The sequence below is a fragment of the Aplidium turbinatum genome, chromosome 9, assembly GCF_918807975.1.
Source record: "Aplidium turbinatum chromosome 9, kaAplTurb1.1, whole genome shotgun sequence".
NCBI lineage: Eukaryota > Metazoa > Chordata > Ascidiacea > Aplousobranchia > Polyclinidae > Aplidium > Aplidium turbinatum.
In genome coordinates, this window is record NC_137480.1 from 15,362,506 (window position 1) to 15,387,399 (window position 24,894).

Below are 24,894 nucleotides of genomic sequence, written 5' to 3' on the forward strand. Positions count from 1 at the left end.
CATGCCTGGAAGCGTCGTCCAAGTAGAGTACGGTATGTGGACAGACAGAGCCGTTGGCTCGGCCGGTAGGCCTACAAATGGCCGAAATCAAGACAGTTCTAAGAAAAACACAATATCCAAAATACGCTGTGATTTCTTTTAACTTCCGGGTTTCTTGGAAAGATTAAGGCTCCTAAATTCATCCCAGGTCTGGGTCAAAAAGTATCCTTTGGAGTCTGGACCCCCTCTCAACGGTAGCCTACTGCGGATGCGACACAGGTATTCCTTTTCCCTACAAGCGGAGAAAATTAACCGAATACGGTAATCTACATACCCTAGCGGCAGTGCCGGTCTTTGGGGTGTGCAAACCGTGCGATCGCACAGGGCCCGCAAATTAGGGGGCTTGCAATTTACTCAGAAAATGCAGTAATTTTTGTCATTTCCAATTGAAATATTCAACAAAGGAATTAGCACAAAATTTCTCTCGATCTTTTCAGGGGACGAAATAGGTCAAAATTTGGTTTTATTACTCCGATTTCAGGGTACGAAATCGGGGTACGAACTTTTCAGGGGACGAAATAGGTTGCATCCAGACTCAACATAGAGACATAGCTTTATAGTGCAGCGGGTTATCAGAACCATTGTGCAAATTATGACTAAAGCATGAAATTTTCACCAGTGTTAGTACATACCGTAAGGTTCATTTTAAGATTGGGAGGTAAGTCAAATTTGACCTCTGATGACCTTGAAAGGTCAATGACCTAAACTACAGTTTTTCAAGATTCTGGTGCAGCGTCTGTCTCGGGAATTATTTGAAAGACATGTTATGATAATTATTAAAGCATGATATTTTTACCAGCGTTAGGACATAATATCATAAAGTTCATTTTAAGATCGGGAAGTAGCCTAAGTTGACCTCTGATGACCTTGAGAGGTCAATGACCTAAATTACAGTTTTTCACGATTCTGGTGCAGTTTGTTTGTCTCGGGAATTTTTTGAAAGACATGTTAAGATAATTTGCTGCTGTGTAATGTTTAATGTACATTACTGTAGACAGAGGCTATAAAAGCTTGAAGTAGGCTACAGTGAGGCCATGCGGGGCCTCATACACATGAATAGTACATATCGGTAATGAAATACAGACGAATTATCCATATTGCCGCATAAATGTCGAGGTGTGTCATCGCAGCTAGCAGTCTCCCGCACATGCACATAATGCAGGGCACTTCAATGCAGCCTTGGTGCACTTGCAGTTGCCGGTACACCTCTTCTTGTAGTTACAGTGGATCAGTTCTTGGCGAGATTTTGATGCCTCTGGAAGTGTCGTCCAGAGAGGCTGCCACCCAGAAGCCTCCTTTTTCCAGCTCCAATCAGATGGGCTTGGAAACTTGGGATTTAGGACCAGAGTTTGGTTCCAGCAGTTGGCCTGAAAAGAAGCCCGCTTGATGTGTTGCTGGAATGCTGCTTGCGTAGGAGGGATGTTTTCTAGAACCCTCGACTTGTGTGCGAAGAGCTGTCTCCAAGCGTCGTTCACTTCCATGCATGATGTCGCTAGTGCGGTCATACATCAGCACAACGAAGCGCTCCAGCAGTGACATTGACTCCTCACTGACATCACTTCGCATGCGTAGTAGTTCTTTGAAAGCATCAGTCACCTCTGGGAAAACTGTCCAAATCTCCCAGGCAGTCTTCTTCCCTCTGTCAGCAAATGCAGACACAGTGTCGCACCCTATAAGGGCATGAAAGACCGGGAGAGTAGCACATCTTCTGGGGTTCATGGAGGCAGCCAAATGGTGAACAGTTATGTACCTGAAGCTGGACCCAGTACCAAGAGCTATCCACAGCTCGTCAGGGTTAATGTGGTTGAAGGAAGTCACAGCCAGTAATACAACATCAGTAGGTGCGTATGGTCAGTGCGTATGGTCACCTTCCTCATCCCCTTTTGGACAGCATCTTCCACGTAGAAGCATGCATGTATCCGCCTCCTCCTGAGAACATGAGGAGAGGTTGGTCAAGTCGAATTTGGCAGGAGAGCACAGGACATCAATTCCACAGGTCGCATACATTTCCTTGCCATCAGCAATTGGAAGACGAATGGTCTCTCGTGACAAGAAACCAAAGTGTTCAGTCTTGTTTTGGTCAACACGAAGGAAACCCTTCCAGTTCTTAGACATAACGGTAAAGGGAGCCACTCTTTTCCTGATGCCTTACCCCTCTTCTGTCTGGTCGTCGCCTTCAGGCAGATATACATTCCAGACGAGGTCCAGTCTTTGGACCTTTTCCAGTTGAGTGAAGATGTAAGGTGCAAAAACTGTGTTCATATACTCTCTTGTGTACCACAAAGTTTTCAGACTTGAGTTCTGCAAGGAAATCTGGGTGCTTGTCAATGAGGTTTATCATATCACGGATGTGTACAGAAAGCTACCTAGAATAGTGAATGTGATCTAAAGCGAACATCCAGGGCATGATCTGTGTCAGGGTTGCACATAGAGCTCAAAAAGTTTCCTTCACAAAGCGATCGAATGTACACCAGCAAGAGAACCTCTAGAACAGCGCCGCAGACCATGTAGGCAGACCATGACACCCATTCCTCTGTGGATTGCTTCTCTAGAGCTGATGTCACTGTCCTCAACCACCAATACTCTTCGCGTAGGCCTACAGCAGCTTTAGCAGTCAGCAGTAGTAATCTATCATACGAAACACACATCTCTAGGCCGAAGAGTGTGTCGATAAGTCCTCTGCTCCTGATCACAAAGTGAATCTTGAAGGTCAGGTAGAGTGGGAATGGAGTTTCTCTCTCGCGGTTGTGGCGCACTGAGGTTGACGCCATGCAGCATGCGTGCTTCACACTGTTGAGCACCAGTAGCTGCGACAGTGTAAGTGCAGCAGTTGTGTTGGTTGTGTTGGCCAACTGAGTCTGGTGCTTGATGTTTGCCTCATTGAGGATCATGTTAACCAGAACAAGGAGGGATGGTGTCACAGAATTTATCTGAGAATCAGCTCGGAACGCACCGTCAAAGGGGAATCTTGTCTCAAACATTTCTCTACGGACTACCTGTGCTGCTACTAGGTACATCACATCACTGTCATGATTACAGGCCTTCATCAGGGCGGGAGAGAGACCTATGTCTTTCTCAAACAAGAGAAGTGTGTCTCGGCCCTGCGAATGCGTTCTCAGATCAGGAAGTGCAGAAAGAAGCCTATCCTTCAGTCTGGTTGTGTGTGCCCTGTTGGTTACCGTGGCACCCAGCTGCTCTAATCTGGTCTTGTATGTAGAGGTTAGTCACGTGGTAGAGTTTCAATACAGGGACATTGTCCTCATCTTCATACATGTCCTTCATGAACACCACCAGCTCAGCAAAGGCTATGCCAAGCAATCGAGCATCGTTCTCGTCTTTGAGTGATGCTGGTTTGATTTTGTTGTATAATGCACGGAGACATTTGCGATGGTATTTTGCTTCGATGGCAAACATGTCTCCAGCAGACAGCTTGGCCAGCAGTTCAGTGTCCTCCAATTCAGTGGCACATCTTGTCAATTCCCATTGTAGCTTCTTGGTGCAAGTCTGCTGTACAAGCTGGCTTATTGCAGAAGGAAACAGATAGGCTCGGTTGACTGTGGAAACTTGTGGGCAGCTGCTGATGGTGTGCTGCGCAGGGTTGGAGTACCGGTACCAAATTGTTGTCCTGAAGCGGATTCTGCTCTATTCTGCTGGTCAAATATTTTTTGTTGAACTTTAAGCGACATTTCTTGTGCCACGGAGCACTGTGTCTCCTCAAGTTAGCTTCTATTCCATCGCCATCATCCAATCTGTTGACGTCGAGTTCCATTGGCACGTGACGAAGTCCCTTGAACTGGACGAGGTCTTCTTTCAATGATGTATAGCCATTAGCCAATACCACTCGGTTTCATGGTAGATCTTAGTGGGCACTGCAAACTAACAACCATCGCTACAAGAGCAAGAGTGCAACACTTTCATCCTTGCTGCCTGCACACTATGCACATGTGCGGGCTTTTTTTCAAATAACAATCACCACTACTGAAAGAATAAAAACAAGTGTTGCCATTGTTGCTTCAATCTTTCAGAATACAGTAAGCTAAATGCAAAAAAACAAACAGAAAATTTGAAGCCAAACCGATATGAAAAAAAGCCAAAAAAGGCCAAAAGGCCAAACCCAAGTTTTTTGGCCAAACGACTTCAAAAAGGGCCAAATTTGTGAAGTTTAGCCGTAAAGGGGCCAACCTGGCAACTCTGATAATAATGACCAACACACTAACACAGTCAACACTCATAATAAAACTGTTAACACATTTTACAATGTGTTAACAGTTTTATTAACAGTTTTAACACGTATGCATGGTTTGTACATCATACACCCCTTTAAGATTAACCAATGACGTCCAATAGCAATATTCTGATACTTTGAGGTCATTGACCTCTAAAGGTCATCAGAGATCAAATTTGACTTATCTCCCAATCTTAACATGACCCTTATGGCATATGCTAACACTGGTAAAAATTTCATGCTTTAGTCATAATTTGCACAATTGATTTGATTATGAGAGGTTATCAGCTGCACTATTATTTCCGAAAAATGCCAAAGAAAGCATGATTTTATCCTTTTGCTATGCCACCAGACAGCACCATTTTACAGTAATATTCATACCCAAATTTTTGTTGAACATGCTCTCAGAGTGCTCCAAATTCAAAGTAATTTTTCAAAATTTTCTTAGAGAGGCCCCCCAGACCCCCGCCGCTGGGTTTCGCTCGCCGACCTTTAAACCACCCCCTCCCCTTTCAAAATACCCAGCTACGCTACTGAATTGGATCATTGTCATTGGGGCCCGCAAATCATATTCCGCACAGGGCCCAAAATACCCTATGACCGGCACTGCTAGCGGCCTAGCCTACTAAAAACTTTGACAAGATCGAGAATCCAAGTGTAGGCTATTTTGAACTTGGGAGTAAGATTTATAGCACCCGAAATTTTTAGAAGGGCGAGGAGCTGAAAAAATACTGCATAACCTATAGCCTATCATGCATTCCTTTTGTAGATAATGCATCTGCACCTGTTGCATATTTTTTGGAGACGATTCTATTTAAAGAAAAACTACGCCTTTCTTTGATAAACTCACTACCTATTTCCCCGTCCTGAAAGTAGGCTAGTGTTTTGTTAAAAAAGTTTTGTTTGGAGTCTCTAGTTTCTCATTTGTGGAATCAAGGCCTAAATCAGAGGTGACAAACCTGCGGCACGCGGGCCGCATGCGGCCCGTCAAAGAATTTTGAGCGGCCCGCAAAACAATTTGACTATCGCTCATGCACTAAAGACAAAAGACATCTCAAAGCTGTTTTATGCCTTCACTGGTAGGCCTACACCTTTCCTTTCCAGTTGAGAGTTGCCACATCGTCTGTTCGACTTAATATTGAACGCTTAGTCAAGCAAAAATCTTTCCAAAAATCCAACTAAGCAACAAAATTCAATGCTTCAATGTTATTTTTTAATATTTGATGTTTCAATGCTGCATTAGATAGCTTCAGCTGTAGCCTACGATTCGCATGGGTTTTTGTTTGTTGTTTGAAAAAGAAATTTCATTAACTGATTTGTTGTTTCGGAGCATAATGGTCGAAATGGAAGCAAACGCTCATATGAATACTCATACTCATATGAAAGCAAACGTTTCGAAAATTAAATTATCTTCATTATCAGTGCAAGTATAGGCCTACCATATTTTCATCGCCTAAAAAGAGGACATGTTTCGCCAGCGAGCAAAATACGTGGAATAGAATGTTACGCATGAAGAACTTTTACATCTATTTGGATAATTATACGCGTAGCCTATGCAGTACAATTTAAAGCAAAAAAAAACAGACAAATTTGTTTTTCGCAAGCCGATTTGTGTGACAAAATAAAAATGTGATGGGATGATGTGATAAAAATGTGACAAATTAAGCAGTATCTGCAGGTAGCCATGCCTTAACTTTTTTCGGAAAAAAAGGATTAGCTTTAACGAAATCATAAAATTACTTGCACGAAATATGATTGAAGTTGTATACAGCTGTTAATGAGATGCTAAGGACAGACTCAACTAAAAGGCTGATTCCTTCCTTATACCATTGTGACTACATCACAGCAGATAAAATTCATTCGACATTTGCACCCACATATCCATGCTACGATATATTTTGAAATAGATTATATATAGCCTATATTAGTGCACTTTGGATTATTTTTTCGATTTGCTTCACTTGACAAATTAGCCAAACTATTAAGTTGGTAATCAGCAACGTTTAGCCTACAAGCGCTGAATCAATATAAATAGATCTGGGTAAAACAATAATTTATTTTAAAAGTGTGAGAAGCTTAAAATGTAAACATGTCAAACTCTTTTGCAAGTTTTTGCGTTTTTAATGTTTTATTTCTTTGTGATTTACTCATTTTTTTGATTTTCTCAATTTTTTTTTAGTTTGTCCCATTTTTTCTTTTTCATAAATTTGTTGATCAAATCTCCTCAAATGAGGAATTTCCCTCACAAGTGGATTTGCAGCTCCACTCGCACTCATCCAGTGCCGGTCTTAGGATATTTCGGGCCCTGTGCAGAATATGCTTTGCGGGCCCCAATGACAATGATCCAATTCAGTAGCGTAGCTAGGTATTTTGAAAGGGAAAGGGGAGTGGTTTGACGGTCGGCGGGCGAAGCCTGGCTGTGTGTTCCCCAAAGGCGACACCTAGCGGCAGAGGGTCTCCCCCAGAAAAATTTGAAAAATTGCTTTGAATTTGGGGCATTCTGAGAGCATGTTCAACAAAAATTTGGGTATGAATATTACTGTAAAATGGTGCTGTCCGGTGGCATAGCAAACGGATAAGATCATGTTTTCTTTGGCATTTTTCGGAAATAAAGTTATGTGTCTATGTGAAGAAAGGCGTTCTTCCCGGCTATCAGCACAAGGCTGATTACTCACTAGCACAGCGAGCTGCAGTGACGCTTCGCTAACCAGAACGGTGTAGCTTCCACGCCAGCCTTTCTTTCTTTCTTTTGTTGGCTCTTTCTTTCCACAAAGACAAGAGTTAAACTGACTGGTAAAGCGGCGGTCGATTACTCAAGTGGCAAGAATACGGTGCGATACTGATGAGCCCAGCCTCATGGGCGAAACACGTGTCTATCGCTGTCTATTCGATGCTACAATCGGCTGCCAAAATAACTTAAACGTTTAATTGGAGGTCTCAATGGCTGGCGTGGAAGCTACACCGTTCTGGTTAGCGAAGCGTCACTGCAGCTCGCTGTGCTAGTGAGTAATCAGCCTTGTGCTGATAGCCGGGAAGAACGCCTTTCTTCACATTGACCTACCCCTGGCACCTGCTGGTTTTGTTGGCTCTTTCTTTCCACAAAGACAAGAGTTAAACTGACTGGTAAAGCGGCGGTCATGCATGGTTGAAGCGCTGTATCAATAAGGATAGGCTCTTTGGCTTACGCCGATTAAGCAAAACAAACTTGGCCAGGAAAGTAGACAGTTTTGGATAAAGAAAATTGCCAGTACAAGTACAAAAGTAGCCTACACAGTCTTCAGCCATTCGGAAAAATTAAAGACTAAAAAAAAAGCTCAAGAAAAATTCATCTGCAATCAACCAAGAAGACTAGCTTAATAATCAACCCCTACCCAATCAACGGAAAAGACTTCAGTACCCAACCTCTACCCTTGTTAACCTTTCCCACCCTTAACAAGCACCGGGATTCGCAATTCCAGCCCGGTCTTGTTACTCTCCATCTTTACCCCGAAGACAGTATTTTTAGCTTAAGAAGAAAGGACAAAAAGACTTTAAAAACCGTAATTATTTGTGTTTTATTTTAATTTTATTTCCACCTTGATTTGTAAATTTAAAAACAAAAACAGTTGCAATATTTAAAAAAAAAAAATCCTAGCCTAATTTTTGATCTTCTCTGTACCAATATTGTCTCTCAATTTTTACCAATTTCAATAATTTTAGTTAATTTGTATAACCAGCCTGTTGTGTCTTCAAATTTTTGTAAAAATAAGTTATTTTGCCCATTTAATTACCCAAATTCCACCCATTTTGATTATTTTCTTCATAGCTTTTTAGCATCAATTTAAAAAAAAAAACCTAGTGTTGCCAGTGCTCCCCAAATTCAATTCCATATTCTCTCTTTTTAAGCTTGAATTACGTGTCGCTTTTAATTGTTTTATTCTGAATCCTTAATCGTTGATCCGAAACCATTTAACTGATTTATTTCCAATCAATTGTAACGACTATTGGCGTATTATATTATATTTAATTGTTGTATTTTATTAATCGTCGCAGGGTCACTCTGCTAGCTGGAGTAAAGTTTACGAACTGACGTCACAATTGTACATTCATTCAATTGCTCTTAAAGCTTTATCATTTTCCTCTTATTCCTCCCACCAATTCGTAATTAAAATTTTTTTTTTTAGTTTATTTATCTGTCACTAACATTTTTACATTATAATATTATCCTGTAACGTTAAATCAACGTAAATTGCTTTTTATCAGCCAAATCTTTAGTAAATCGTTGGTTTTTAAATTCAATTTCATCACAATCTGCTACCAGTTCTTATATCGTCACTTTTAAATCTCTAAATTTAGAAACGTCGCCGTAAACTTTAAATCTTTGTAATAACCAGCTTTTTATAATTATTTCATTTGAATTATGTCTCGCTTTTCAAGTAGTGCAGGTTTGAAGACTTTTAGAGATAACCTGGCCGGTGTTGGTTTCTCCCTTCCATCTTCTCAGTCCACTAGCTTAGGCTCGCCGACGAGGAAGCAGGTTTCTGTGAGTGGTCACTCATTCAACCCAGATGGTGAAGCCTCCCCGGTAGACTCACTGCTTTTTGCGAACTCGTCACTTCGTCACGGTGACGAGTGTCCGATCCGCAATTCCGCACCACATCGTGGCTACCCCACCCATTTCGAGTCACCCTTCCCGAGGTCGAATAGACTGCAGTCCGTCTGCCCTATTCGCCTCACCCTCCCCAATCTATTCCCCCTTCTCTGTCCTTTCTCCACTTGCAGGAGGGCATCTCAACCTTACCGAGATGTGCAGGCGTATCAGGACCATATTCGAGCATTTCATGGTTCGCGCGCCGAGTTCCTGATCACCTGCAGCAGGTGCTGCCGTGTTCTCCCTCGAGCTTACAAGCTGGATGGGGCCCAAGAGCATTGGCGATCCTGCCCCGAGGGCCTTCAATTGCCAACCTGCCTTCCCTGGCTGAGCAATGACCCGACACCCTCGGAGAGCCAAACCAGACCCCCTATGATGACCAAGCCTGGGCTTTCCTACACCTCTGTTGTCAGGCGTGGAAGGCGCCGGCCCTCGACTGCAGGCGCATCGGTCGAGGGGTCATCCCCTCTTCCCCCTTCTTCTGTCATCCGTTCTCAAGTCTTCTGGCGCCAAGGCCTAGACAGCACTCCCACTTTGCCCCCCCCACCTGACTTTATGCCTGAACTTTTCCGTACTGTTCTATCTCATCCAGGCAAGACTTCGCTCAGCCCTGCTGACACTGACAGCTTGCCTGACCTAGATGTGTTGTTTCTTCCTCATCTGTCTTCGGCCGGACCTGGGTCGGAAAGTGGGGACTCTTCCGACTCGTCTGACTCGTCGAACAGTGAATCTTTTTCCTCTTCCTCCAATTCTTTGCCCGATAGCCCGACCACGGACTGTTATGGCCCTACTGTTAGCGCGAACCATTTTCTACATGTACCTCTGCGCAAGCCGACCTCCACCGGAGCCGTGGCAGTGGACTCGCTCGGTTTATCCAAGCCGGCTTCGCGCCCTTCTTCTTCTCTGCCTCTGACGGCTACCACCGGAGCTGAAGCTGGGGACCCCATCAGCTCCTCCAAGCCGCCCATGCAAACCTTTTCTCCTAATTCTCTTCAGCGCTATTCATCTCACTCCTCCTTACCCTTTAATCCTGCTCCCATCTGTCCTATACAACCTTGTACCTCGACGCTGTCTGCTGAAGCCCAACCTTTTATCCCACCTACCCAAACCACCCACTCTAAATTCCTGCCAACTATCTCTTCCCAAACCTTGACTCAACCCCGAAGTGACACCATGACATGCAACCAAGCCACGATTGACTCCGGACTCCCACAGACTACCCCAGGGATGTCCATCTCACCCAACATTCAACGATCCATCCAAGACCCTGTTGAACCAGTCAGGGAAAGTAAGACGAAAAGCTCCAGGCGGGCTCTTTGCAGTTTAGTGAACCTTACTTTAGCGGGTGGCATAAATTTCGACCGGTTCTGCATTGAATTGGAAGAGTGGACCGCTGGCACTTCGCCGCCCAAGAGGACACGTCCTCGCAAACCACGCTTCAATCGTGGCGCCCGGGCTCGCGCGGCTCGCCGTCGTTCGAACGGGGGTTCTCCTCGGTCGGACGGCGGGGGTTCGCGCGGGAACGGAGCCCGATATTGTAGGGGCGTGGGGTTGCGAGCCGCCTTCTCACGGGACGCGAAGGGAACAGTTCGCCGGATCGTTGAAGGAAAAAACAGTGACCGTCGTTGCGAAATCCCACCTCAAGAAATTGAGGAGAGATTTCGACGCGACATGACCGCTCCTGAAGCTGGGAGTTGCTCGCAGATGCCCGAGTGGATGAACTCCCACCGTTACGAGCATGATAGTGTGAACCTCTTCCCCGTCGATGACGGTGAAGGTCCCATTACGGCGCGGGAGGTGGAGGCGGTCCTCCAGTCGCTTGATGTCGGTTCCGCCCCTGGTTCTGACGGATTGTCCTACGGTTTCTGGAAGACCCTGGATCCAAGAGGGGGACTCTTGGCCAGCCTTTTCGAGACCTGCCGGATCAACCGTCGTGTACCGGACCAGTGGAGAACCAGCAGGATCACACTCATATGTAAAGACCCTGAGGGTGACCTGCACGACGTCAGCAACTGGCGGCCCATCTCCATCTGCCGAAACATTTATAAAATCTACGCCGCCGTATTGGCCCGGCGCCTGCAGCGATGGGCGGTGGAGGGGAATGTTATCAGCCGAGAGCAAAAGGGATTCATGCCCACAGAGGGCGTCTATGAGCATGTGTTCATGCTCGACACCATCCTCTCGGATGCACAGTCACGCAAAAGGCCTGTGTCGGTTGCGTTTCTGGACATTCGAAACGCCTTTGGCAGTGTCCGGCACGAATGCATAGCCGAGGTCCTGCGTCATTTCGACGCCCCCACAGACCTTATTGAGTGCATCTCCGACATATACGTCGACAACACCTGCACCGTCCGCTGCGGCAATGGTGAAACCGACCGTATCCCTGTGGGGCGGGGAGTCCGTCAGGGCTGCCCGTTGTCTGGGCTGCTATTCAATTTGGTCATCGAGGTGCTCCTCAGGGGCGTCCGTGACAAAACGGATTGCGGCTACAACCTTCCTGCCAAAGAAGACGACATCAAAGTGCGTTGTATGGCTTATGCGGACGACATCTGTCTCGTTTCTTCCGATCGCGAGCAGATGATCTCTCTTCTATCTGCTACTGAACCCTTCTCTTCCTGGTCCGGGCTACGGTTCAACCCACGCAAGTGTGGCACCCTTTCCTATGGGAAAGTGTCGGCGTCCCGTCTGCGGGTCGACCCGAAACCTTTCTCCCTTGCCGGGGAGAAAATTCGAGTCATCCCCAAAGGCGAGACGTATAAATACCTCGGCGCTCGAACCGGTTACGCCTCGGACGCATCCCTAACCCAACCCTTCATCTCCACTCTGGAGAAGCACATTTCCTTATTGATGAAATCCTTTCTTACCCCAAGCCAGAAACTTCTGGCACTCACTTCCATCATTCTCCCGTCCGCGTCATACCATCTGCGAGTGCGGCGCTTTAGACAGTATGAGCTTCTGAAGCTTGACCGACTGGTTTTGCGGTGTTTGAAGGTGGCGTGGCGTCTTCCCAAGTGGGCCTGCAGCGCGTTCTTTTACTGTAAGCCTGCATTGGGAGGTTTGGGCATCACGAACTTGTGTCGCGAAAGTGACACGCTTTCGCTAGCTCATGCTTTCAAGATGCTGACGTCACCTGACAGCATTGTCTCTGCCGTCGCTCTCGGGCAGCTTAGGCGTCATGCCTGTCTGAGGTTCGGCACTCCAGATCCCACGACTGACCACCTGGCCAGTTATCTGAATAGTGACCCCCCTCCTGACGGCGCCCGTCCTAAACCGTGCCCTACAGGCGAGAGCCTGTGGGGCCGTGTCCCGGCGGCCACCCGTCGCCTGAACGTACGTTGGTCCGCCCGCCCGGATGGCGGCCTTGAGTTGGCCGCGGGGAGCTCCACAATCACCCCTCCTATAAGGAAAAAAGTGGTGCCGACCCTCCATCAACACAATGACTTGTGGTGGAGGAGACAGTGGGAATCCAAACCTGACCAAGGCAAGACGGTCAGTGCCCACTGCCTGTCCGGATTTTCAAATTCCTGGACCCGGCACCCGGAGCTCCTGGATCACGCGGACCGAGTATTTGCGTACAAAGCTAGATTGAATCTAATGCCACTTGAATCAAAACCAAGCCATGGCCGCCGTTACCTACCTTCCATGTGTCGTGCGTGTGGGAAAGCGGAAGAGACTCTCCCCCACATATTGAATCACTGCCCTACCGTGATGACTGTCATCACGGAACGACACAATTCGGTATTAAGGGAGATCGTGGGGCATGTGCCTGCCGAATGGCAACCCGGGCTTTCCATAGATAGTACGGTTCCACAGCACGTGGAAGCGGGCGGTGCCGATCTGCGTCCTGACATCGTCCTGCAACGCCCTGACGGTGTCACGGTCGTATGTGACGTCACATGTCCGTTCGACAACGGCGCGGATTCTCTTCGAAAAGCCGCCGACAGGAAACACGACAAGTACGGCGAGTTATGTGTCAACATAAAGGAAGACAGGAAGCGCCCTTGCAGGGACGTCCTGTCACTTCCGTTCGTCGTAGGCTCCCTCGGGAGCTATGCCCCGATGAGCTCTCGAGCTCTGACGGCCTTGGGCGTTCCTACTCGTGGGGTAGCAGAGGTGGCTAGAAAAGTGGCTTCCCTCTCAATCAAAGGATCCTTCCGCGTCTGGAAAGCTTGGAACGCCGGGCTCACTTGTGGAGGGGCTACGTCATAGAAAAGACGACATCAGCGATCAGAAACTTATTCCCCAATAACGTTGCAGTAAGTATCCGGGCGTGCAAGACAGCAAACCGTTTAGACGTTATAACCTTATAACAATATTGGCTTAAAATTGATCACCTTATGTCATCACCTTATTTCTATAAACCTGCGCCATTTCTTTTATATGATACTCCAGTCTCTTCAAAAACAACCATTCTAAAGTAAAAAGGAAGGAAATAAAATACCTCATGTACATTGTGACTTGAGACTGGTTTAATAGCAATTAAGCAATTTCAATCCTCACTAGATTCTCTATGTACTAATCAATCAATTGTTTCGAACTGTCATACGCTGCTTTCGCCTTGTAACGCTGTTCTTGCCCGCTCGGATCAACATCGCTCCGCTTTCAATGCATTGATCAACACGATCCCCTGATCAACTCGATGCAGCCTCAAAACTTCTACCCCAATTTTCTATTTTTACCGGTAATGCAGCCTATCAGTGCCTCTGGTTTCGATCGCTAGCCTCCCCGACCCAGCTGGGCGAACCTGCCTCAACGTCTGGCCAGTGCACATCCGTGCTCGCCGAATGAAAGCTTACTCTTCTCCAGTGAGTATTAATTACACTCCCACCTATATATATATATATTTTTTTTTTTTTTTGATTACAGTATATTGATTCATCGAGCCTCTGCTCCACATTTTTATTGAATATTCGTCTGCCACGAGAGCCAAATTATCCTTAAATGGTTCGACTCTCTTCCTCGTGGGAGACCCCAATTTTATCCGCTCTGCCTACTGGCAGACCGGGTATAAGAGTCAAAGTACCTGCGCGAGGACGCGTGAAGGAGACGTGGGCGCTGCCCGGCGGTCAATTACTGCCGGTTCCAGCGTCCACACACGACGGGTCGCCCGGTTCGTCGCAGGGCTTCTTTCTGGGCTATGCAGAAAGAGCCTGTCTCCCTGGCCCGCTCCGCCATTCTAAATTTGCGGACGGGCCATATAGTTTTTCGATCCACACTCTCCCTCCACAGGTACCTCGACTCCCCAGCCTGGCCCTCGCGACCTAAGCTGGTGGACTTAACCCTCCGGGTGCATCGTCACCCCATAAATCACGCCGCTCCCCGCCGCCGCGGGGTGTGGCAGGCCGGTTTCTTAAAGTCTTCGACCTGGCTATGTTTGTTTGTGCTCTCTCGTCGTGTCAATTATTTGTACCCGTGCGCTGTTGATGCAAATAAAACAGTTTAACACTACGGTGCGATACTGATGAGCCCAGCCTCATGGGCGAAACACGTGTCTATCGCTGTCTATTCGATGCTACAATCGGCTGCCAAAATAACTTAAACGTTATGTGTCTATGTTGAGTCTGGATGCAACCTATTTCGTCCCCTGAACAATTCGCATCCCGATTTCGTACCCTAACCCTGGTACGAAATAAGTTGAATCCTTAAACATTTCTAACCCTGACGTGATTGCATAGCACGAACAATGGTTGAGACATGGGCTCTATCTAAGGGGGGGTGAGGGGGGTGATCACCCCCCTCAGGCTACCGTCCAATTGTGACTTTCTCGCACTTAGCCAGAGAGTTAATCTTTACTTTGAACTTTATTTGGTAATTACAGAAGAAAAAAGAGCAATAGCAGTTGTGAGAATCGAACCCACGTCAATGAAATGACTACTTTGTAGCCCTAACCCCTAAAAAGCCAACCAGCTGCCAACTTAGTCGGCAGCAGTGGCCGAGTGGTTAGCGTGTTGGGCTCGCAATCGAGAGCCTGCATGTTCGACTCCACCCCCCGCACTTGCTGTTGTTTCTCTGGGGAAGAAACTTCACTATGAGTATAATTGCCTCTACTCAGTGATCGATTTCGAGTAATGGGTAGTACCAAATTTAAGTCATAAGTAGAGTAGACAACCGGAAACAGACATTGTCGTCGGCTGCAGCGTGGGTCAGGTGTACGTCAGAAGGCGTACATCGATGCATAGCGCTCAAGTCCGCTTTCTCGCAATGCAGGGTAAAAATATGAAAAACAAATAAACAAACAAACAAACAGCTGATAGAAAATCCAGCACTTGATTTGCTTTGTATCATCTTCTTTTCGCCCTTTTTCACGTCACGAAAAACGTAGTTTATGATTGGTTCGAGTTTTCATTTGCAGTGCCAGAAATATTTCTTGTTAAGTGACTACCAGTTTGCTTACCCAAAAAGGCCCTTTCCGAAACATACTTTGTGAAACGACTTGAAAACCCTATGCTTCGATCAGAAAGAAGCTGATGCTGCAATGGGGGGTCTGGGGGGCGCAGCCCCCCAGAAGTTGAAATGACTATGACGATCTTAGTCCACTGTCCAAAAATCACCCCCCCGAATTCTAAAAGTGGATAGAGCCCCTGGTTGAGAGAGTATATTTTCCAGCACATTCTAGGGCGCATCTATAAAATGTTAATACTGTATCCCTTAGCTTCCATTTAAGCAGAAAAGCCTTGGATTTTTAGGTTGCTTCAACGTTTGATGACATTGAATCAGCATAATCACGCTGAATTCTTCGCTAAGAATGGATGGGAGTAGCCTACCTACTTCTACACTAATCCGCGCAATTTAGTTCAAGTGTTACATCACAATGTCTGGCTTTGATCTCCGGGTAATATTGATAAGGCAAGGTTGGTTACAAAATTAATTTATACGAGTAGGCTAAGTTTTGGTATTACAGTAAGAAAGAAAAAGCCCAGGAAAAATTCTATAAGTGAGAATGGATACGATGAACCTACAGTACTTGCTCTCTATCACTTTCGCTCACATGACACGCAAAAATAAACCTAAGGATAAACGCCTAGTGAAACTTTGCACAGCAGAAAACAGTAACGTTAGTGCAGAAGTTTCCCGACTCCTGCCCAGAGCATTGTGACGCAAGAAGCCACACGACCTTGTTCGGTGGAAGTTGATCAGTTATGTTGTGTATTGGGCATCTACAGGGCGCTTTGACTTTTCAATGGTCTGGTCTGATGAAGGCCTTTCAGAGTTAAGAATTATCAACATAAAGTGATTAAGCATGACAATCGAAGTTAAATATGGTGTGTCCGCCATGAGAGCTAATTTTTCCGCCGAGATAGCTGCTCAGACCGGACATGTTTGTCCGCTGTTAACAAAGTCGAATTTTGACCTATTTCGCCCCCTGAAAAAATCGAGAGAAATTTTGAAATGTTTGCGGCAACTCCGATCAGCGACTTCGGCTAAAAGTTGTTTTTTTCTCAATCTTTTCAGGGTACGAAATGTTCAGGGACGAAATAGGTGTTGTTATTCTATGTTTTCTTGTTGCTAATTCCTTCGTGGAATTCACTTGTTGAATTTTTCCATTGGAAACGACAAAAATTACTGCATTTTCTGAGTAAATTACGGGCCCTGTGCGATCGCACAGTTCGCACACTCCAAAGACCGGCACTGATTCATCGCTGACCATTTGGCTACCTACGACAATCGCAAAGCAATGTAGTGTTTAAATGAACGTGTAGAATTGTTTAGAACAACAGATCAAATAGTAGGCTACGCCAATGTTTTTTTGAAAACCTATAAATCAACACGTTGCAATGGCACAGAAATGGTTGGAAATTACTAAAAAGTCTCCTCGTAGGACAATTTATTTTTCTTCAAAAAAAGAGGACAAATCCTCTTAAAAGAGGACATATGATAGCCCTATGCAAGTAGGCTACTGTTGCTCTATCCTTTTTCCTCAAGTTGATCTGTTTTTATTTTTTATTGTTGTATGTTTCGATTTTGCGTAAGATAATTTCAACTGTGTGGGTTTTATTACTTTCATCTGCCGTTTGTTACTTTTAGTGAATAGGCTAATATCTTGAGTCGTTTCTAAAAGATTTCATAGTAGGTTACGATTAAAAAGTTGTGTGGCCCGATAACTCGTGTGTAATTGACAAATGGACCTCGACCGCAAAAAGATTCGTCACCCCTGGCCTAAATTATCTACCTTCTTAAAATTCATTCAGGCATTTTTTTTTAATATCCTGCCCGTGATCTTGCAAAAGAGACAGTCGGAAGCTCTGGACCAGAGCCTCCGAAAGAAGTCAGGACTGGTCGGAAAACAATAAGAAAAATGGGCCCCAAAAAAAATTTTTTTAGCAAAAATAAAAGCAACGAATTTTATCATGCGCTGCATCATATGTTTTTAGCTGAACTTGGCCTACTTTACTCAGCGTGAAGTTAAATTTTTTGTTTAAAATTTAGATTTTAACAATGTATCGATATGAAAAAAACAAACTTTGTTCAATATGAAATTAACAAAATCATTCGACTACACTTGCAGCAAAATTGCCATTGTTGCTCACTATTTTTAGAAAAAATTGTAGTAGGCCTAGCATCGTATGGTTTGTAGGCTACATCTCATATGCGGTGCCTTTGACACTTTAACGTTTAACCAGTGTTTAATAATGCCGTCACATGAGTAGTCTTTGCTGCTCCTTATCCGCCTCTGACTTTGGTGGTTGGGCAATTCTTGTCCAGGAGATCGTCGTCCTGAATGTTGGATTCGCAGTGTGGGCAACTGGGCATCTAGGGCTGCTGAGACTGAGAATAGGCTATCCCTTGTAGCTGGTAATTTTAGTACAGGTGAAGAAGATTTTGCACCGTCTGATTTGATCCACAATTGTTCAATCGGTTTTGAGTCATGTCAAATCGTAAACAATTCTTTACAAATTTAAGTGCCCTTAAACTACATTTTCAACTCTACCCTTGAAGGTAGCCTACCAGTTTACGTAAAAATTTCTCAAAGCAACAAAAATATTTGAAAGTTTTTTTGAAAGCAATCAATATATTTTTTTTTAGTGAACTCTAACTGAATTTAAGCAATGACATCCAAAAGCAGAAGATAGGCAAGACTATTTACTTTCTGTAGTTTTGTTTGAACATCTTTTACATTTCCAAACATGTTGGATCAATATGCAAGTTGGCCAAGCAAAAATACAGTAGGCTACATGCTTAGCCAAAGGCAGCAGCACTACTTTTCAAGTTAAAACAATAGAAACTCTTCAATATCAGTTCAGATTGTTTTTATTTCTGACCATCACAACGAAAAAACAATATATGACAAACATAGCAGAAACAGGTAGAAGCGACAAAACACGGACGTTATTACGGGCATGATACCAAAGCAGGACAATCAGTTTAAAGTATGGCACGGTCGCAACATCTCAATAATTTTTTTTTATAAATTTAAAATATCAATAACAACTACAGAAATCAGTAGGCTTAACAGCATCATATTTTACGTCTTGGAGTAGTTTAACATAGCCTACCTTATTTTATTTTTATTTATTTATTTGCATCAGACTACGAGAATTACTTTTTCTCGATGAGAAATATCTGAAGTAGCATCTACAATGATCGAAAAATACTTGAAACTACGCATTTCATTCAAAATTTTGTTCATTTTTAAGTTGGTACTGCGCCATAATCTAACCAACGAGATATAACACAATGAGTGGAAACTCACTCTTCTCTTAGTGTTTCTCTTTTATCTCTCTCGTTTCTCTACGTCGTTCGTTTCATGGTTCACTGCTTGCACATAGAAGGCTACAGACTGCGACCGTACGGGTGTACGGCGTGCTAAGAATGCACTAAAGCAAGGCTAAAGTGACGGCGAATACCACGAAGCAATTGGACTGTTCCGACCATAGTATTATTGTTAGGTGGTTTAAAAGTTTATTTTCGTTACCGCTTGTCTTTTCAGATTATTGTGTGAAATTTTGAAGTAGGTTAATCAGGATGTTACGGGTCAATAAGCAGGGTAAATACATAGGCTCTTGCTAACAACAATATTAAATTAGTATAGGGTAGCAAAGGTCTACGAAATACGATACAAAACGACTGACTGTAGGCTATATGGTTATCAAAGTTTATCTTATCCAGCTATAAACAACCAACAGGGCTAGAAGAAGTTTGGCTTTTTATAACAGTGCAATGGAAAACAGTTCTGATAATTTAACCGTCGAGTATCTTGTGGAAATAATCGAAGATGAAGAATTTCAAAGTATTCCCATTTCAATTGCGCCATCTACCATGCGCCAAATGGTGTGCGTGGTCTGCGTGAACTGGATGACAAATCAATTGAATGGCTGCTCGACACCTGCCCAAACATCTAGACCGCGTCGCCGCCACTGCCCAAGGGTGGTAAAAGGCAGAGCCCCTCGACCCTTGGAGTGGCGAAGAAGGTTCAAACGAAGAAGAAGAAGAACGAGCGCGTCTACAGTGCAACGTGAATTTGGGTAAGAAAGCGTTTCAAAGGACCTCGCACCTCTAATCAAATTGTGCAGTTGTGTGTTGAAAGCTGAATAAAATTGTTTGGATATATTATCCGGTATTTTTGCAGATGTCACTTATGTCCGAAAACTTACAAAACCAACGGGGGATTGCGTTTTCATGTCAAGTCAAAGCACGCTGGAAACACATGTAATAACACCAGAAAAGGTATGGTACTACAGTTCCGCATATTACCTGCCTGTAGACCGGCAAGACAACTTTATAGCCTGAATCGTCCATTTACACATCGTTTCTACGTCTGGCGACGACGGATCAACGTTAAAATCTGACTGCAGTCAGCCACTTGTGTGTAACAATTGCTGTGGTAGGCATATCCAGTCTGCCAAATTAAAACATATCGCAAATATTGCATCTATTCAACACCTACTTACGTCGAATCGACGTAAAAAGGGGAAATTGTTAGACCACATTCCAGACGTCAAAATAGCAAAATGAGGCCCCTAATTTCTTGAAACGGAGGCCCATACCTCCTTCAGGTTGCAACTAAGACATCATATATCGCGTTTTCGTTTGCAGAGGGGGCATTGGTCCCCCTGACCCCCTCTCGGGAGCCCTGATTCTACTGAATAGCGTCATTACACAAATATATAATGGAAACATAAGCTACCGGGACGCATTTTCCAAAATGTACCATTACATAGGTGTATAGAGGGAATGGACCAATCAGAGGGTTAGGGAAAAGGATAGTAATAATATAGTTGCTAAGATCGAGTTTTCGACCAACCAACATGGCGTAGAGAGTATGCTATTGGCCAGAAGACTGGAGGTCGTTGGTTTGAATCCTCTATTTTGGTTAAGATGTCTTTGATTTGGGAATTTGTTGACAAGTTTCCTTTTAGGAAACGTATTGTGGTACACTTTCAAAAGGTGCTACCGGGACATCCGCCACTACATGTAGTATTCATTACACACTTTGTATTTTTTTAGTGTCTGAATCAACAGTACAGAAGATGTGGTTACAAATTGGTGGTTCACTTGATAACTTCACTGATGCAGCTCTTCAATATTACATTCGTGCATTCGAATCCACCACAAATGGGAGCGAACTTTTTCACAAGTTTAGCTGTGATGCAATTGAAGTGATCCCAGGTTTATTTCACGGAAAACTTCAACGTATGGAAGCAGTGGAGCAAACAAGAAAATTGTTTGATGTGTTTTTGAGGTAAAAACCAAACATATAGTGGCATTTTCATTCTATACCGATGCTATAGCTTGTTTAACCAATGTAGCTTATCAACAGTGATTTACATTTATTTCAATCATGTCAAAATACTCTTGCCAGCATCTATGTTCAATACACAAACATTAACGTTTTGAAATTTACATTTCAGAGATGAAAATAGCAAAGTTTCACAACAACAACAAACGACTAATACGGTGCTTACAACTGATGAAATACACATAATAGAATATATTGGGGGATACGTGTTACGAAAATTGAAGCGCAGTGCCACAGATGAACAACAAGGCATGTTGTCTAAACTAGAAAGTGACACCAGTTGCACAGCGGGTTCATCTATGATTGACACACTACAAAACGACGAATACGGAACATTACTGAAGCCAAGTCCTAGTCTGATAAAAATTTTGCTGAGGCTGGAAGTGGATTTTCGAAAACATTTCAGCTTTTGTAATACAATGCAGACTGTGTTTAAGGAGATTGATATAAACAGTTTGTATTTATTAACCAACGACTGGGACATTGTGTCATATATTGTAAACCACATTTGCAACTTGCAAGCTATATTTTAAAATTCGTACCTATCAAAAAACGAAGATTTTAAAGCTCAAAGTCATTGGTGATGTTCAGAAAAACAACATCAGTCTGCGTAAAGCGTTACAGTAAAGACACTAATGTACGGAATATTGCTCGTTGTTTTACAATAAAATGTAAATGAAAGTACTTTATGTTGTAGTGCTACGCCTTCCCATTGCTTTAGACTACGGTTTTTTTCATGGAACGTCATTTTTCATAAGGTACTTTTCATGGAGTGGCCGCTTTTAGCGAGCGCCGAATTAGTGTTGTGGGCAATACCAGTGATTTTACATCAAGGCTACTGTGCAACAAACTTTACTCAGTCGAATTTTGTTAGGGCTGCACTAGAGTTTAATTTTAGGCTTCTGACAATAACATAATGTTAAATAATAGGTTGAAAATAGCCTAACATGTGGAATGTGGATAGCACCTTACCCATGGTACAAAACTATATTACTAATTAGCCAAGCACCTTAGGCGGTGAGATAGCTCAGTGGTAGAGCTCAACGCACATAAAATCGAAGGAACATCCCATCTAAAACTCTTGTGATGTCCGTTTAAACTACTGCGCAAGTGTCTGTAGTGAAGCGTGACGGCCGACACGTAAAACGGAGCAAAAAGAGGAGTTTCCACTCATTGTGTTATATCTCGTTGATCTAACCAACAGCTATAACTTGCAATGCATTGTTTTTACTTATCTATTAACCTGCTTGTTTTTGTTGGTTTTGTTCCCGTTTACTATTTGTAATTTTTTCATTGCTGTTGTTTTCCGACAAAGAAAAATAAATTGAATTGTTTGTTTTTTGTGGCGCTATTGAAACAAAATCAATTCACCTGACTTCACTAATGGCTTCAATGCACACACAAGTGAAAAATGGAATGTTGCAAAACATTAAGTCTATAAATGTTGAAAAAACATAACAGGAAACAATACAGTAGCGTAGGCTACAAATACAATTTCGTAAGTGGACATTTTTTATAAAACTTTTCGTTTAGTAGTCGAACACGGCCAAAGCGGCAAAGCCTGGCCTATCCGCTTTAGTAAATTCCTCTTTCCGTAAAACTCCTCATTCTGCAATCTGCATCATAACTAGGGACTTTATATTACGGGACGCGAAACTCCGCTTATCCGCCAACACTAGAAGGGTCACTGCACAATTTAAGTAGATACGCAGTCACATCGAACAGCACCATCAATTTTGAACATATGAATGTATTGTCACTAAAGAATGGCAACAACGTTCTAATAAAGTAATAAATGTATCAAAACGCTTATATGACATTTATTAATAAACTGACATAGGCCTATGCATATTGTATGCTACAGGCTATATAAAGCTATGTTGCATACATTTCACATACCAGAGCATTATAAACAATATTCACATATCAAACATTGTCATGTACATAACATAAGTAAACAATTACACAATGTATAATAAATATGGTTCTTCTATAACCAAGCAACCTCTTCTCAATATATATTTAATGATTGCTTACAGTTAGTTTTTTGAAGGTAGTTTTTGAATTTTTCGCGATGAACTGGCAACCAAATCTTTTTTAATGTCTTCAAAACGTTAAGTTCATTCTTTGCGACACAATTGAAAGCAGTTTCTACAATCATTTTAAAGCTTGCATGACCAGAATCACACTTTAAAGATACGATGACAAGAAGGTAATTAAACTGAGACACTGCGCATTCCGTGAGAGCGGAAACAAAAATATTACGTTGATTTCCAATAGTGAACAGTCCTCCTTTTAAATTCCTTTTAATTTTCCACTCTAACACTCTAATAACACAGCATAATAATGGTGCACTGCAAGAGAGGTTACAATAAAACATAGTTCTGTTGGCTTGGATAAACCACCACGATCAGCTAAAGCAAGAAGCTTGCAACACTCATTGCTTTCTTCCACTAAAGTGTCATCTTGACCGGCAACAAGAAGTTCCTTGCAAGCATTACATTTCCTACGAGGACAAATGCTTCTGTCAATATACCCAGCAACATAGTATGCCACATTCATGTCAGATGTGGATAGGTCATCTAATGTCACAATCCTAAAAAAATCAACCAGCCAAGTTACTGACAATGCAACTTTTGTTGCTGTAATTGCTGGGAAATTTAAGGATGACAATTTGGCTCCAGCTAGCAAAGCTTCTTGTTGAAGTAATAAAGACAGCATCATCTTGTATTTTATTACCTGAAACATTGAGTAAATGTAGTATCTATCTAAGAAGCTTCAACTAATTTCGGCATAAGCATAATCTTTGGGTAATGACAGTACTTTATGAAGATAATGTGTTCTAATATGTATATTTTTTCTTTGTAATCAGTCATACAAATCTTGGAGGTAACATGCCAGAAAGCTTCAGTCTCCACAAATAATTAAACAATTAAGAATAAACAAATATACTTCTTCATGTGTGCCTTTGCAGCAAAATGTTATATAATATTTATGTGAAGTTGCTCTAACCTTTAAACTGATGTTTCACAAACATCACTTTCCACAAATTCTCCACCATTTTGATAAATCGAGCGGTTTCAAGAAAAGATGGGTGATCCTCAGCATAAAATTCCAATCCTCGACTAGTTGATTCATGGAAAATGTCTTAAAATGTGTCATATGTTTAAGAGTTAATACATTGCAACTTTCAAGAACACTGAAGTTAATGTAAATGACAGTCATGCAAAATTGATAAGCAAGCATATTTCTTTATATTGCAAACAAGCATATTAGATTACAATATAAAATAGACAAAACCGGATAATTGCATAGTCCAATTGTCAAATTTTTTATGATACATGCGATTATCCAATTGTGTTATGGTTTAGTATTCAAGAATCTCATGCGATAAAACGGTTTGTGTATTTAACCAAGATATATATTGAACCATAGGCATACGAAGCCGAGCAACGTTATCAAGTTTAGCATATTTAAAGATTATTATATTTACAAAAACACAAAACTACGCAACAATTAAATATCGAACGTTTTCGACATCACAAGATGTCCTCTTCAGGAATAACATACATACAACTTTATGTATGTTATTCCTGAAGTTGTATGTATGTTATTCCTGAAGAGGACATCTTGTGATGTCGAAAACGTTCGATATTTAATTGTTGCGTAGTTTTGTAAAGAAATAAAACAAAGTAACTTCAGTTACTTAGATTAACAAAAAATACTGTAAACATACTTTTTGACTTACTGAGAGCATGTGTCAGAAAAACATGGCTTGCATGAGTGTTCCAAAATGTGTTCAAAGCAAGAAGTTGGAATATCAAAATCAAGCAATCAACTTCCAATTTTTTCATGGTATTGCTCGCACCCATTTTTCCTCAGTTCAACATCATTGGGAAATTTGAACAGAGAAGTTTTAACCTCGCTACTTGATTTATATCCAGCTGTCCAGTTGTACATCCGGGTACATAGCAAGTGTTAACCATTTTATGAATTAATGGTCAAATGCATTATATAGTTATACATAAATAGTACTAAAAGTATAAGAATGATTAGTACGTTAAAACTACAGAATTACCTATGACATCAATACCTTGCCTAGGTTTTATGTGTGAAGCATTTTCTGGTATAAAAACTGTTTTATTTGAGACAAGTGACAGATTTTACATAAATAAAACAATTAAAAAGTATATGGGTAATCCACTTAGTTTTCATTCTGCTAATAACAGGATTTCTGCTTTATTTAGAATTTTACACAATTTT

At 42.7% G+C, this 24,894-nt stretch overlaps 1 protein-coding gene across 3 annotated transcripts; it reads right to left on the reverse strand.

Annotated features, from left to right (window-relative positions):
* Positions 1–22,061: 22,061 nt before the first annotated feature.
* LOC145777514 (uncharacterized) lies at positions 22,062–24,654 on the reverse strand. Of its 3 annotated transcripts, none has more exons than XM_082588906.1 (3): positions 24,380–24,654; positions 23,644–23,778; positions 22,062–23,137 (listed from the first exon to the last, which is right to left on the reverse strand). In XM_082588906.1, the coding sequence occupies exons 1-3, from the start codon at positions 24,501–24,503 to the stop codon at positions 23,085–23,087; spliced, it is 312 nt and encodes a 103-aa protein (XP_082445032.1). In that variant the 5' UTR covers positions 24,504–24,654; the 3' UTR covers positions 22,062–23,084. The 3 variants fall into 3 exon arrangements, with proteins under 3 accessions (XP_082445032.1, XP_082445033.1, XP_082445031.1); XM_082588907.1 differs by having other exon boundaries at positions 22,062–23,227; XM_082588905.1 differs by having other exon boundaries at positions 22,062–23,370.
* Positions 24,655–24,894: the final 240 nt, after the last annotated feature.